Genomic DNA, 15,125 nt, shown 5'->3' on the forward strand with positions numbered 1-15,125 from the left:
GTGTGTGTGTGTATGTATGGCATCAGCTTTACCTCATATACCAACTCTGTGACTAAAGCTGTCTGTCTTTCTGATTATTTGTCTTGCAGGTGGGAGTAGGGCAGGAGACTAAGCTCCAAGAGTGGTTTCATCTCCCTCAGGACATGGCCAGCCCTCGGTAACTACATCTTACTCTCTAGATTAATTGTCACCCACAAGTTTGGTACAAAAAACAAATATAATGCATTGAACCACAAATGCAGATGTGAGGATGATTTACCTTTTTTCACATGGATTGTTAGAGCTCTTGATGATGTAAGTAAATTCATTGACACACCGCCCTTATACAGAGGGTTAGGCAATGCCAGTATTGTTAATTTTCTTATAGCAGAATAGATAAATTTTTAATAGATTTTTGCACTTGGGGCAGTGGAACACCCTGTAAACACAACATGTTGCTGCTGAAAACAGGGTCGGTAAGAGTGGTGAGACTGAACCAAAAGAGTTGTAGTCCACAAAAACCAAAACAATGAGCTAAAAGGTGCTCAAACACTCTGAAGAGCAGAAGGGAAATGCAAGGTCAGAATGTACGTACCTGTGGGTTCATTCACTAGCAGCGAATGCTCTACATGTAGACATTTAATCCACTGTTGATATAAAATATTGATTAGTGCAGTTTTAAAGTATGTAGGACTAGTGAATAGTACATACTCCTAGTGCATACTGTTTGGTACATAAAATACACTACGCACCACATTCTTTAACTTGGTGCATCCAAGTAAAAGCTTTGATACCATATGTTTTATCACACAATTTAAAAAAAAAAGTATTTTCTCCTGTTGATCTTTTTGGTACTGTTTTGAATGTCTCATGACTACATAGTCTCTGCAAAAAATAAAAAAAATGATGCACACATAGTCTTCATGCACTAACTTTGCATAACAAAACTGCAAAAATACAATCTAATAATATTTAGTATTAGTTAGTTTACTGCAACAGTTGCAGAAATTCAACACAGGTGTAAAATAGATCTATTGCCATTGAGTATTTCACATCTTCAGGTCCTACTGTATTCAGACTTTCAGTTTTTTTAAACATTATAGATACATTTTCTTCCTTTGCTTAGTTCTTCTCTTGTGAAGCCTCATTTTCTCCATCCCCCTCTGCGTCTCCACAGCTGTGATCCGGACAGTGGCCATGACAGTGGGGCAGAGGACGGCCAGGACTCTCCTCCCTTCTGCTTCCTCACAATGGGCATGGGCAAGATCCTGCTTCCTCAAGGACATGGTCACAATCAGAGCCAGGGGGACTGCCAAAGCCAGGGGGCACTGCACTCCCACAGTAGCAGCCACAGTAACCTGCCTCACCCTCATACTACTCCTCTGCCACCCCGACTAGGAGTGTGTCTGGACTGTGACAAAGGACGTGTCACCTTCTACGATGCCCACTCGTTGCGGATCCTGTGGGAGGGACATGTAGATTGTTCAGCTCCAGTGTGTCCAGCCTTCTGCTTCATTGGTGGAGGGGCCCTGCAGCTGCAGGACCTTGTGGCCAATCGGACCATAGAGGAGCCACCGCCACGGAGGGTAACTATCCAAACGCGGGCAACAAATCTCAGCAAATAATTTGTGGTGAGACAGTCAATACTTGATTGGACTGTCACTTCTAAATGTGATTAGATTAATTACTTTCAGTGTGATTTTTGAGATCTAACTATAAATACCTGATGTTCTTTTGCTTTTGCACTCTGCCTGAAAATATCAAATCTCTCTTTTGGCTGTATTTTATTTTATTTTTTAAATAAATTTTCCTGCTTTCTTTCTCCTGGATTTTGCAATCCTCCTATGGACAGTGATTTCAGACTATGCAGAATTCTGTTGACAGGGTGAGTTAAACACCTTTATAACGGTTAAAGAATCTGTTTGCAACGTAAGAAAAAGCAGCATCCTTTTACACTTGTCTTAATTTGTCCCAGAATGATCGGACAACAGATGTTGCATGCAAGTGTAACTAGGATTCGTAACTTACATATATGCAGATAACTGTACTTGTAAAAGCACCTCAGATATACTGTACGTCTAATTTTATATCTTGACTTTTTTATGTAGCCTCAACAAGTGATAATGATGTGTGTAAATAATTCAGAATTAGGGAATGTGAATATTCTTCGGATGTTGAATCGTAAAGTTCTGCTGGCACATGTTAGGATCACGTGTCTTGGTCCCAGTTGCTATTTCATATAGTCGCTGTTTTGCATTTCAGAACGGACTTGAGTGGTGTTTCGGCTGGGTAAACATGCTCACAGTTGCCTCAATGTTTTTAGATTTCAAGAGAAATCCAAGTAAAAAAGGTTCTGAGGAATAATGTTGTCATTATGCTGTTTGACTTAATAACATGTGAATACATTTCAGTGTTTTACATTTTGACGAAAGATAAAAATGTCAATGGCCTACTTGTCCAGTATCACACTGTGGTGTTTGATTGATGTGCACATACATATTAATGATGTGATGTTAAAGGAAGTGGATGGATGACAATGTAACAAGTTGAAGTAGGCTAATCAGAAGAGGTCTATTTTATGGACTCGTTTTTTCCCATAGTGTTTGTTTTTTACTACTGCAACTGACAATATCTTGACTAAGCTAATTTACATTTATGTTTGGGGAATGTATGAGCCCAGTTATCTATCATGAGATTGTCTATATTGTAAAATTTTAAAATTGACTGGCTCTGACTGTATTTTGATATATAATGTTTTTTTCTGGCGTATGTGTGTGTGTGTGTGTAAGCTCTGGCTTTGACTTCCATGCTTTCCATTGTGTGTATCTTGTCTTGAATGAGAATATCTATTCTCCTTTACTTGTGTTACAGAACAGCACTTGAATGACTTTAGACTGTAGCATCCCAAAAATCCCAATCTCTTAATTTAGATTTTGTCTTTCTGGCAGAATGTTTCTATCATTTCATGAGAACAACAATAAATGACTGTAAGTGTAACATCTGAGTCACTTTGTTTCAAATAATGACCACGCTATATTATCAGTAAATGATAACATAGAGGTAACTGAACAGGAGCAATCCTCTCTTTCTCTTTAGTGTATGTCTTCCTTTTTATTATTTGTCTTTTAAGTATGAATCACAGAATATCTGTTGTAAACCTGTTTTATTTTCATCATCGCTTATCAATTTCCCGCCCTATGATAAACATGTTTTTGGTCAAATGCAACTGTCAATTTAATTGTCACATGCCATAAAGTTGTCACATTTTGAGTGACTGTAAACAGCGGAACTGACTCCAGAAAGGATTATGAAAACAGACTCTCCTTGTTAATATGTCATGGAAAAATTGATGTGTTTGTGAGTGTGTGTGGTGCCTGCCTGCATGTACAGGCAAGCATGCCCTTAATCACTCTTTTGTGCCACAGGGTTCAAATATAATCAGCCTATTTTGTATAGAGCCAGGGCACACCTTAGGAAACCAGATACAGGACGACAGCAACAGAAAGAGGCAGGCTTGGAGCTCAACAGCTGCATTTTACATGAACAAGGCAAAAGAAGTGGGAGGTTCAGTAGGTGAGCTAGTTAGAACATTGCTGTAACACTCAGAGAGAGTGACAAATAGTAATATAAGGTATAATAGGTAAATATTGTGTAACACCATAATGAGTTTCCATTTGTCACTATCTTTTTACATCAACAGGGAGCTGTTGCAATCAAACCATCATTGGAGTCTGACCTGTCTGCTGCAGGAGTTTGCAATATTAAAAAAAAGCACCATTAGGGGGCGACATTGTTTGTGCTTTGTTGGAAATCCTGTCCTCTGTTAAAAAAAATGTTAGTCAGCAACAGGTGCACTATGTGTCAACACTGGCTTGTCTGGTCACAAATCTGTGATGACAGGTCAGATATTGCAAGTTAAGAGCTTTCAGCTTCTGTTTGGTGCCTCCGAGTGAATCTTTGTGCTATTCATTGTGTTAAACCTAGAAGAATATTCTCTCCCTCTCCTTGTTCCTCGTTTTCCTTTCAGTTTTTTCACCTATTGTTCCTGACAGTGCATATAAATCAACATTAATTAAAATGTACATGTACTAGAATTAGCCAAGATGGATTCATTTTCACCTGCAATCCCTTGACACAATGCACCTGCAAAGTTAATTACAGTTAGCTACATGGTGTTTACACAACACTTACCAAAAGTCACAATACAACAGAGAGAGAGAGAGAGAGAAAACCTCCCACAGAGCATAAGTAACACCACATTGCTGCCCACTATTACTCTGAACACAGTTAAAATTGAATGAAAGACATGCCATTGAAACATTGAAACATTTTACTAGAGTGTTTAATCCACCTCCTCGGGGCTCTGGTCCTGTTGTGGTTGCATCATTACTTAGTTACAGCTCAGTTTACTATACGTGTGTTTACCCAACAGAGCTCCTCCCCACAAAAAGTTAAGCCAGTGTTTGTCTGTGTGTTTGCACGCAAGGGTTTTAGTGTGAACTTTACCTGAATTTCCAACAGAATTTTCTTGTGAAACTAAATTGTTTTCTTGTAAGATGACTGGATGGAGTGGTTGGTTGTCTGATGATGAAGATATGATAAATCAGAAACTAAACTACAGTGTGTACCAATAATGGGGAAAACCTGGAGGTTTAGAATTTCAGATGAATACAAATGACAGTGGAATTAAAAGCTGTTTTACCCATGTTGTCTTTCTTCAAATATTTCATATATCTCAACATTTAGATTAAAGTTTTCATGGTTAACTCCACTGTCACTGGCTGAGATTGTCTCTCCTGGGTCATTATCTGGGATGGAACTACTGTATTTGAATAGCCAATTAAACTTTGTTTCATGTGTTTGGAGTTGACTGAAGCAAAAATGCTGAGTGCCATGCAGAATAAGTTCCACACACAATGAGATGTGGCAAACTTTCAAATGTGCATACAGTGCAGGAAGCTGCAGAAATGTTTGCTAATGCAAGCACAGACTCCCAAGTCCCCTGAACAGCTGTGTCTCCTGTCGTTCCTCGGCACCTCTGCTCATCACGGCGGACGTGTTTGTCCTGCACACACACTCCCTCTCCCCCAACATTTCAGCACCCGAGTAACAAGTTCCAACTATGCTTTACACTTTTTGGAAAAGAAAAAAAAAGTCAAACAAAGGGATCTCCACCGCTCGCTCCAAAAAAATTTTTTGTGTGCCTCTGCACAGAAATCCACACACACATGCAATCAAATCCAAATCCACACTTCCACTCATACACACACAAATCTGTCAAAAGTGTGTTTTGTGGATGGATGCCAAACTGAGAAAGCATGCTCAGACAGGACCAAGGCCCGTTGGGTTGTGTGAGTATTTATGTGTATCATTTTATGACAGGAAAAAGATTAACACTGTGTAAAGCCGTTAACCATACTGTACCACGTGTTTGGCTTGATTTGTAATTGTATTTTTCGCAACTATAACCTTTGTGGCTGTATTCACTGGACAAATATTAGAAATAATTAATAGAGCATGACAAAGTAATATGTAATATGTAAGTTTAATGCAAATATGTTTGAAACCACCAAAATACAATGACATATGAAACTTTATTGCAATTAGTAACTTTCTGCTTGACAAATGAAATGTTGTTGGGTCCATTGGTAATCAAATCTCTGATAAGTCTGTAAAACAGAAGGATGCCTGACAAATTATTTTTATCAAAGGCGAGGTGTGTTCATCCGTGCTGACAGTGTTTTGGTCCATATGGGCAGTCCTCTGACAGCTTAATGAGTACCTGTCCACAAAACTTCATGGATGCAGAAGCAGAGGAAGCAGGAGAGAGGAGGAGGAAGGAGGAGGGAGCAAAACAATCTAGGAGACAGAAACAGGACGTACTGAACCACAGTATAACACCGGAGGGCAGCCTGTAAATCTATTTCCGTGGCAGAGGTACAGAGCAAAGGTCTTTCAGCACCACAACTGGTAACAGTGAAAGAGCTGAAGAGTCACATTTCTGCATTTTTGTGTGTGTATGAGGAAAAGGAAGGCGGTCTTTGTGTGTTACTTGTTTGAGCCCCCCTCAGCTGTGAAACCACCCGACTCTGAGGAGAAAAATGCTGATTATAAAATCAAAACAAATGTGGAGAAGCTGGTAAAACTGGGAATAGAAAGCCAGCTCGCTGCTCTCTCCACATGGTTCCCCATAAATACCAACAGCACCAAACAAGGGAGTGCATGCGTACATGCACAGCAATAAAAAGCTATGATAGAAAGCTTCAGAATAAATGTTAATTGGGGATTTATATGTGCAGTGTCCTGTCAGTCTGGGAAATCTGTAGCATAACAAAAGAGCTTGAAGTGATTTTTTCTTAGGTGAGAAAGCTTTCCTCTGTCCCCTGCTAGATAAAATCTAAATAAATCTTAGACTGGCTGCCAGTTTCCTGAGACAGACCTGATTATCACTGCAGATGATCAGAAAGTGCAAAACATGGCAATTAACTTACCTATATGACTATTTGAGAAAGGACTGCGGGACCACCAAGTCACTTTAGAGTAATGAAAGGTGGAGGAGGAGACTGATAAATTGAGAAAGAGAGGGTGTAAGAAGATGTGAGTGAGAGATATAATTTGGGAAGAGACAAAGAAAAACACAATTAGGAGACAGAAAGAAATTAGATAATAGTGTGAGAGAAGAGGAGGAACAATAGCTTGCCATGGGCATAATAAGATAAACAAGTAAAAGGAGGAGGGCGGCGGAGATGGCTGGGAAGGGTGAGGGGCTGACAGGAAAAACTAAGAGAAGCGCATTCCTTCATTCCCTCTTCTTCTCTTCAAAACAGCAGCTGGGACAGGTGTGCTTTTACTGATGGTAGAAAGTGCGCAAGCTGCTGACTGCCCCCCAGTGTGCTGTGTGTATGCTGTGTGTGTTTATATGCTGAGTATGCACACTGTCTGGCTGCAAGACTGCATGTTAGCGGTGACTTAGTTGTGTGCAATTACGGGGGAAAAAAAACCCATAGATCAGAATTCGCCCATAATGACAAAAATAGACATCTGAACGCACACATGGTGTTTGTGGGGGAGAGACTGTGGGAGTGTCTGTGTGAGAGACAACACACTGTACATACAATGTGTACATGCCTATGTTTAAAAGGATGTGTGCGAAAGTACAAGAGTCAGCTTGTGTGTGTGTGTTGTTTAAAGAGCCGTTCTCTACTACAGGAAACAGAGGGATCCTGTTTGTGAGTTGTACTCATTGTTCAGTTGATTACCCCCCTCACCACCCCTACTCCTCCATGCACACTCGTATACAAAACACAGGCCCCATCGAACTACTGTATCTGGCTGTGGACCGAAGACGTGTACACAACAGGGCATCAGAGGACTGTGCTTTGATTTCCTGCCTAACACTTAACACGTTGTCTCTTCACAATATAGCCACAGATTGTAATGAGGGATGTGTCCAGTCTATATGACTCCATACATTGTCTCTCCAACCTTACTGATGTCTGTCTATTTTGACTAGATGAACGGACAACACCCATTGGTCTCTTATCTTCTCCTGGACTTATCAGTGACTCATTTTTTTTTACCGCTAAACGTCCCCCCCCCCCCAACCTTCCTTTTCCTCTTAAATGACTAATTTCTACTCGCAAGGCCCCCACGTTATCTCTGTATAATATTTCTGGTCAAGAGCAGACCTGATGAGTCTGACTCATTCATCCGCACTATCCTGTCACAGTTTTGTTTTGATTATACACTTTTTTAAATTAAACTTTTGTCATGTTATAACTCAATCACAGAACAAGCCAAAGCCATTATTCCCCTATTCTCCCAAATTTGACCTTTATCTTTTTTAATACACCCCTCCCTTCTGCTTTCTCATCTCCTACTCACATTTTTAGCCAAACTAGCGCTGGGTCGAGGGATGGAAATGTCAATAGTCTGTCGATACACCACAAAGGTCTACACTGAAATATCTCAAAACCTACTGGATGGATTGCCATGAAATTTTCACATTCACACTTCTGTGACTTTTTCCTTATCCACTGAAATATCTCAACATCTACTGGTTGGTAAAACAAGATTCAAGTTTCCCTCAGGATGAGTTGTTTTCACTTTGGTGATCCCCTCACGTTTTATCTAGCACCATCGTCAACATTTTTGTATTTGTCCAATACTTTTGTTTATGACAAAATACCTCAAAAACTAATGACATTCCCATTAGCCTAAGCTATACTTCGTGTTAAGTGCTGAAAAGCAAACGTTAGCATGTTAATACAGTTTATTAAATTAATAACTTTTTTATTTCCTATTTGTGAACAGGTTGTAACCTCACAGAAATGCTGCTTCCTATGTTAAGAAATCGGGTCAGATTTTCCGCAGCTTACATAGGCTTTAACGTTCATGCTAACAAAATGGAATCCGCTAACACCAAAAAATGGCTGGCTCCCAGCACAACACAGACTCCAACACAAACTCCACATAAGGATAAAAACAACAAAAAAGTGTGTGCTGAAGCCTGTTAGGACAAACGAGAAAACATGGGTCAAGATCAGAAAGGCGTTTGATTCATGGAGAGACCTCTGCTTGTTTGGGTATAAAAACAGAGTTTGTGTTTTAGTTGGCGCGAGTTAGATAACCAAGGAATGTTAAAATCAAGGGTAGCTTACTGTAGACCCTCAATTTTTAATTAAACTTTCGTCATGTTACAACAGAACTATAGAATAAGCCAAACCTAATTATTTTATTCTTGTCCCAGGCTTTACTGTTTCCTACCTCTGTCTGATTTACACATTCTTTCCTTCTGCTTCCTTGTCTCCTGCTCAAAAATGAAAACACAAACTTTTTTTCTTCTTCCCTCTTTCAACTGTAACTCATTTATCTCCCACCTCCAGTGCTCCCAGCTTAGCTTTTCTACATAACACTCAATTCCAGCACGATACTGTGTTGTGTCCGTGTGTTCTCTGTCAGGGGCAAGCTCTTTGAGTTCAGGAAGAGAGACCAATGTAATACACACACACACACACGGGATGAGAACCTCTGGCATGGCCTTTCCCACCACTGCCCTCTCTGTATCAACATACTCACACAAACAAGCTCATTCACACTGCTGAACCATCAAACAGGCTTTTGTCTCTTCTTACACAACCTCCTCAATCACACACACACACACTGCATGTAAGCCAACTCATTACTGTGTCCAAAACAAAACCTCCAAACTACAGCACAAATCTTCCTACTTCAAAGGCTCACATGCAGGTTTCTCACTTTGCTGAGCTATAGAAAATGTCCACCATGTTCACAAGTTAAGAATCAGCCAATAAAAAACACTGATGTTTAAGGTAAAAATTTATTTACATGGCCCGTTTAAAGATCTTACATCCTTTAGAAGGGAGTCAATCAGCACTGATGCTTGGCTGTTTAATTTGCACAACATATGTCCTTATTACAGAAAATGAGGAGACAACCAAGAATTAGCCATGACAAGCAGTCACCAGAAAAATAAACATACATTCTTGTAAACAAACCCTATGGTGTTAATTTATTTTCTTATTTGATATAATCTCATATACAAGAGCTTATAAAAATAGCTTTAACAATATAGGTAGACAATGTTGGATCTTGGACATAAGCCAACATACAAATTCTGTATAGAACAAAAAGAATAGAAAACAGAAATATAGAAAACAATTCTGATTATATCATTTACGGCCACTGATATGACTAAATATTCGTCTGTATGGTAAAACGGAGGCACAAGTACCAAAATGAAACTGGGAAAAATATGAAACCATATAGTACCTTATTCTATACATGGGTACCAAGGACCAGAGTAACTATATGTAATTTTAAAATCAGCAAGTTACAACTCCACAAAATCTTTGGCTGGTATGAGAAGGAGATTCAATGGCAGGTAGCAAGTCTCCTGACATACTGGTAGATCAGCAAATGCCATTTGTCTTTAATGGCAAACATGATCTAACAGAAGGCACTTGAAGGACACAGAGATGAGACACAGGTCACAGGTTTAACAAATAGCTGCAGACAAAAAATAGTTAAACTGAATTGAAGAGATCATATTTTCCCACTAATTAACTGATGTACCTCCCCGAAACACAAGAAATTATCTCCACTTCGTCAATGATGTTGTCCAGTGACAGTGTGTTTCTCTCCATATAACTCTTGTCTCTCCGTATGATTAAAAATCCAAAACGAGTGATGAGAGACCTTTACAGTAGCCCTCCGTGGAGTCAACAGATCTGTCATCTCCTTTCACTGTCATACCCCCCCTCCATATCCTCATATATGCATAGGTTTATAGGAAGGCGAGCTTTGATTTACGGACGTAAATCTCCTAAACAGATAAAATCTAATGAGGCTGGTAAAGATTCCAGGTGTGTTTGGAACCTGGAATGAACACAAAAGAAAAGGCATTAAGGGGTGAATCAAGAAACAATGCCGGGGGCTGCGTTTACAGGTGTGATTCAGGTGAATCATATTCACTGTGTCTTACCACAATATAGTAGTCGTTTAGCTGGAGGCCGTAGAGGACCCAGGAGGTTGAAGTGAAGAAGGTGGCTACAGTCAGAGGGAAGGACAGGCACTGAACATTACCACTACGCACTATCTCCACCTGAAAGGAAGGAGACAGAGCAGGACAGTGACAATTCATTAGCTAATTAACTTTACAGCTGCATTAATTAATGTTTTTATATTTACATTGGATGTGTAATGCAACTATTAATCAATTAAACTATTGTGATAATTGATAAAAAAGAAAGTCAAGACTCTCTGATTCCAGCTTCTTAATATTGTCTGTTATCTTTACATGAAGAAGCAGCGTTCCGTTTTTATGCTCCATATATCTGGAACAAACTCCCAGAAAACTGCAGGTCTGCTGAAACTCTCTGTTCTTTTAAATCAAGACTGAAGACTTTTCTTTTTACCACAGCCTTTAATTAAATTAAATGTAAGGCTGTAGATTAATATTGTACACTGCACTGTCCTGTTTTACCCTGTTCTCTTTAAAATGTATTTTAACCTGTTTTTATTTTCAATTTCACTCTTTTAAAAATTATATTTTTTCTATTTCCCTATGTTGCTTTTATGTTGCACTTTGAATTGCCCTGTTGTTGAAATGCACTTTACAAATAAACCTGCCTTGACTTGCTCCTCTATGACAGTAAAACGGATATCTTTGGGTGTGGACAAAACAATACATTTAGGGACATCATCTTTGAACTTCGGGAAACACTGATTGACATTTAATAGACCAGACAACTAACTGATTAATCGAGAAAATAATCGACAGATTAATTGACTATGAAAATTATGTTAGTAGCAGCGCTTAAGTCCTGTGAAGTGGGTTGCTTATGGTGACGAACAAACAGATTTATCACAGACTCTGCAGTTCCCCTTTGCAGAACTTTATTGTTTTGGTTCAGTCTTATCAACCCCATTTCCAAACTCAGTAGGCAGCTGTTTTCAGTAAAAAACAAACAAAAAGCCCCTCTGATGAACCCACCTACGCTGCCTGCCCAGCACCAAACACCGGCCAGACAAAGTTAGCGACTCCCACAGGAACTGGTGAAGACCAAAACAGCTACAAAGAGAGTGAATATAAGACTTACATACGTTGGGTGGCCACAAACGACTCCAAATGCGAATGTTGCACCATGTCTACTGAATCTGAAAATAGGCAATTATTTGCCAATACACTTGTCCGAAAAACTTTGTGAGGTGATAATATGTCATTATAATGTTGAACTCCTCAGATGGGATTTCCCCTTTAAAAATCACAGGGACATCTGGGATATTTAGTTAAAGATGGTGGGGATGGCTTGAGATTTACTCATTTAGTGATTTTTTTCCTTTCAATAATGCTGATAAGTGCAGCCATAAAATTGTATAATCAGTAAGGAGAAAACAGTATATAACCACTACGAGGCACAAACAGACAGAGACCGAGAATAACAGGAAGACAGAGATGAGGGAAAGAAAGGCAGGAAACTGACTGCAGGTCTTTCGGGGCTGTGAAACAGATGGAGGGAAGGAGACAAACAGGATTGTAGACAGAGCAACAAGATGACACAAAGAGACAAAAGGAAAGAGAGACAGGGGTTTTTCCTTCATTAGTAAATAGCTGCCCATGCAGAGTTGACACGAGGCAGAGGAGACACTGAGCTGAACAGATGCTTCCTGGTGTCTGTACAGAAGTTGGTCAAGAGAAGACTAAATGTGCTGTTGACAGTTGTACGTACTGAATAATATTGTAGTGTCAGTGTTAGACACAGTTAGAAAAAGGCTCGGTGCTTAGAAAAAACAACTCCCTCCTGCCTAAAAACAGGGTCTGTTTTGTCTTGGGGACTGCACAATGATAATACTGCACTTACAAATTCAACCAGCTGTTATTTGATTGTTTTTTATGGGTTTCAATGGGCGGAAAAGCAGCCATGACTTATTACCATGAATGATCGCTTACACTTTGAGCTGAGCAATAACTCACTGCTTTATCTTCTTTCAAAAGAATTACTGTGCGATAAATAACTAAAAAAAAATGATTGCGATAAGACTTTATGTTACCTGCTATTACCAAGCTGTGAACATCAATCTGATGTATATTAGGGTTGCAACTAATATGCTGATGTATTATTAGCTGATTATATTATATTATGATGTATTATTATAGCTGATTAATCTTTAAACAGCACAGGGTGAAACTTCTAACTTGCTAGTTTTGTACTACAGAGACTAGCAATAAATTATGATATAAAACCCCAAAAGCATCACAACCTGATATCTGAAAGGCTGGGACCAGCAAGCAAATTTTGCTTGATAAAAAAAGGACTCAAAAGACAGAAGTGTTGACAGCTAATTTTCTGTAAATTGAAAAATAAATTAAGCTATCACTTATGTATGCCAATTTGATAATGTGCATATTAGCATGTTAAATAAAATATATTTTTTATGATTATCATGCTAATTGTAACTGCTTTCCAGATTAGACCTAAATCACATTACATACGACACATTACAATAAAAAAAAAAAAAACATTTTGTCTCTGCATTATCTATGAATCCAGAGAGCGGAGTGAGTTCACTCGACTTTCTACATGCTGTCTGTATCATGTGTTTTTCTGTAATGCAGGTTAGCTTTACCAGGTTGGTGAGCGGGGACAGGTACATGCTGACTGTGACCACACTGCAGGTGAGGCCTAGCTGGCTGAGCCGGGTGTCTCCCTCAGGGAGAAAGGTGGTGAAGTAGAACCAACAGCAGATCAGCACCGTCCCTGCTGCTAGGGTCTGGGACATCACCAGCCTCTGAAACACACAGACGCTGAGAGACACGTGTGCACACAACACACTCAGGTAGAGTTGAGTTATGTACTCGAGGCCACACTGACCTTTTGTTTTGTGTAGTTGAGGTACATGAAGATGTAGAGGATCTGCAGTAGGGCTCCAATTACGTTGACCAGGAAAATCGTTTGGTCTTTCTTCAGGATCCCATAATACAACCAGCCCAGGTTACTATAGAAACAGGAGGAGCATTAGATGATGGTGCTGCTGAACTGATCCTGAAAGATCAAGGATTGTACAAACACACATGGTATGGCACACACAAGCACACACTCACTTAAGACATGTGGTGAGGAAAGGGAGAAACTGGATATTGTCAGCACTTTTGGACTCTCGCATCTTCTTCAGGTCGGTCCTAAAAACACACACGCACGCACACGCACACATAAATAAAAATTTTAAATAAAAATTTCCTTCTGGCATTCCTTCACAGGCGTTGCAGTGGCTGACATGAGTTCAGACAAGCAACAATTTCAGTCATCTCCAAAATGTATTTTTATTGCAATCGTGTTTTCTACCACCCTAATAAAGCATCAGGAGGAAATGAGAATAAAAAATCATGCAGCATGACATTAACGAGCAGTGCAACTTACAGTCCAGTTGAGAACATCCCGACCGTGAACAGGATGCAGGCCCATGACAGAAGCTGCAACAAATCCATAAAACGGGAGAAAGAAATCAAACACACAAACCGATTATGTATTTTACGTACAAAGTCGTGCTTTCAATCACGGATGCTTAAATTGCAGGAAATCAAAAACTGAATATAACTACACTGGCGTCACTATGTTTCCGTGTTTGCAGTCAGTGTACACAGAGTTTCTGCACTCTGATTGGCTACGTAATAAAAGGTGGGTTTTTTCTTTTGCTCCAATAGGATGCTGCAACGATGGAGGACGTCGCGCGTTACGTCATCACGTTGAAATCCTTTGGAAAGTCCGGTGAGCCAGCTGACGGATCATTAATGTGATGGATGGAGGTGGATCGGAGGGGCACTGCACAGGGATAACTTATGCAGTGTGAATTAAAATCAGTTCATGTCAAATGTATTAATCCCAAAACTCCAGTCAAAGTGGATAGACACGGTTTCCCAAATGAAGAACTTAGGTGATGATGAAAACCATATTGTCATCTCTGTCTTACTGCTGTTTACATTCTCTCATCCGCAAATTCAAAAATGCACTGCACAATTACATGCAGGCCTATAGGCTATAAATAATATTGTTTTATTTTAATTATTTTATGTTACCATATTCTGTTGTACATTCATGTACATTAGCTTGAAAGGATTACAAACTTTAATTTCGTTGTACAACCCTGTGTTGCACAATGATCAACTATCCTGAAAAAGCATCACATAACAAAAACAGAAAAGAGTGCAAGTGAGCTTCTCAAAAGTAGCTGGAGTCAAAATGGGTGTAGCTTTGAAAAAAAGATGTAGATTTCAGTTTATACTATATTGTGTTATAAACATGTGCATGCATTACTTTCATATACATTTTTGTCAGTGGTTTGCAATTTGGTGGTCAGGTTGGGGCAAGAAGTTCTCTTTACTCTGAAAGGAGTTTTCCGAAGTTGGGAAAAGGATTTTGACCATTCTTGTTTTAATCTATTTTATGTGAGATCCTCATGGAAGTGCAATACTAAAGTATTTGAGTGTCCCTTTGACAAAAATAGGAAACATTTTATGTGAATTACTGCATACTTTTACACCTTCAGGCCTCATAAAAGTAATACAGTAAAACGAAAAAAGTGAAAAAATCACATTATGGTGTAATTGGCAACCATGTGCATCCTGT

At 39.4% G+C, this 15,125-nt stretch overlaps 2 protein-coding genes across 4 annotated transcripts in view; one reads left to right on the forward strand and one right to left on the reverse strand.

The window, feature by feature from the left end:
- The window catches only part of trim46a (tripartite motif containing 46a), a 10,496-nt gene extending 7,520 nt beyond the window's left edge, over positions 1 to 2,976 (forward strand). Inside the window, exons 12-13 of one of the 2 annotated variants that reach the window (XM_046044773.1) lie at positions 1,157 to 1,565; positions 1,832 to 2,976. In XM_046044773.1, the coding sequence (XP_045900729.1) occupies positions 1,157 to 1,565; positions 1,832 to 1,834 (412 nt within the window). In that variant the 3' untranslated portion in view covers positions 1,835 to 2,976. Of the gene's footprint in view, positions 1 to 1,156 lie in introns of both variants that reach the window. The other variant, XM_046044771.1, reaches the window with a different exon arrangement.
- Positions 2,977 to 9,300: 6,324 nt separating this feature from the next.
- Positions 9,301 to 14,140, reverse strand: slc50a1 (solute carrier family 50 member 1). 2 transcript variants are annotated; one of them, XM_046045160.1, is made up of 7 exons: positions 14,101 to 14,140; positions 13,920 to 13,972; positions 13,604 to 13,681; positions 13,374 to 13,497; positions 13,129 to 13,290; positions 10,484 to 10,603; positions 9,301 to 10,377 (listed from the first exon to the last, which is right to left on the reverse strand). In XM_046045160.1, exons 2-7 carry the CDS (start codon positions 13,934 to 13,936, stop codon positions 10,270 to 10,272), a joined length of 609 nt encoding a protein of 202 aa, XP_045901116.1. In that variant the 5' UTR covers positions 13,937 to 13,972; positions 14,101 to 14,140; the 3' UTR covers positions 9,301 to 10,269. The 2 variants fall into 2 exon arrangements, with proteins under 2 accessions (XP_045901116.1, XP_045901114.1); XM_046045158.1 differs by having other exon boundaries at positions 13,920 to 14,134.
- Between the last annotated feature and the right edge of the window lie 985 nt (positions 14,141 to 15,125).

Source organism: Micropterus dolomieu, linkage group LG03 (genome assembly GCF_021292245.1).
Source record: "Micropterus dolomieu isolate WLL.071019.BEF.003 ecotype Adirondacks linkage group LG03, ASM2129224v1, whole genome shotgun sequence".
Classification (NCBI taxonomy): Eukaryota; Metazoa; Chordata; class Actinopteri; order Centrarchiformes; family Centrarchidae; genus Micropterus; species Micropterus dolomieu.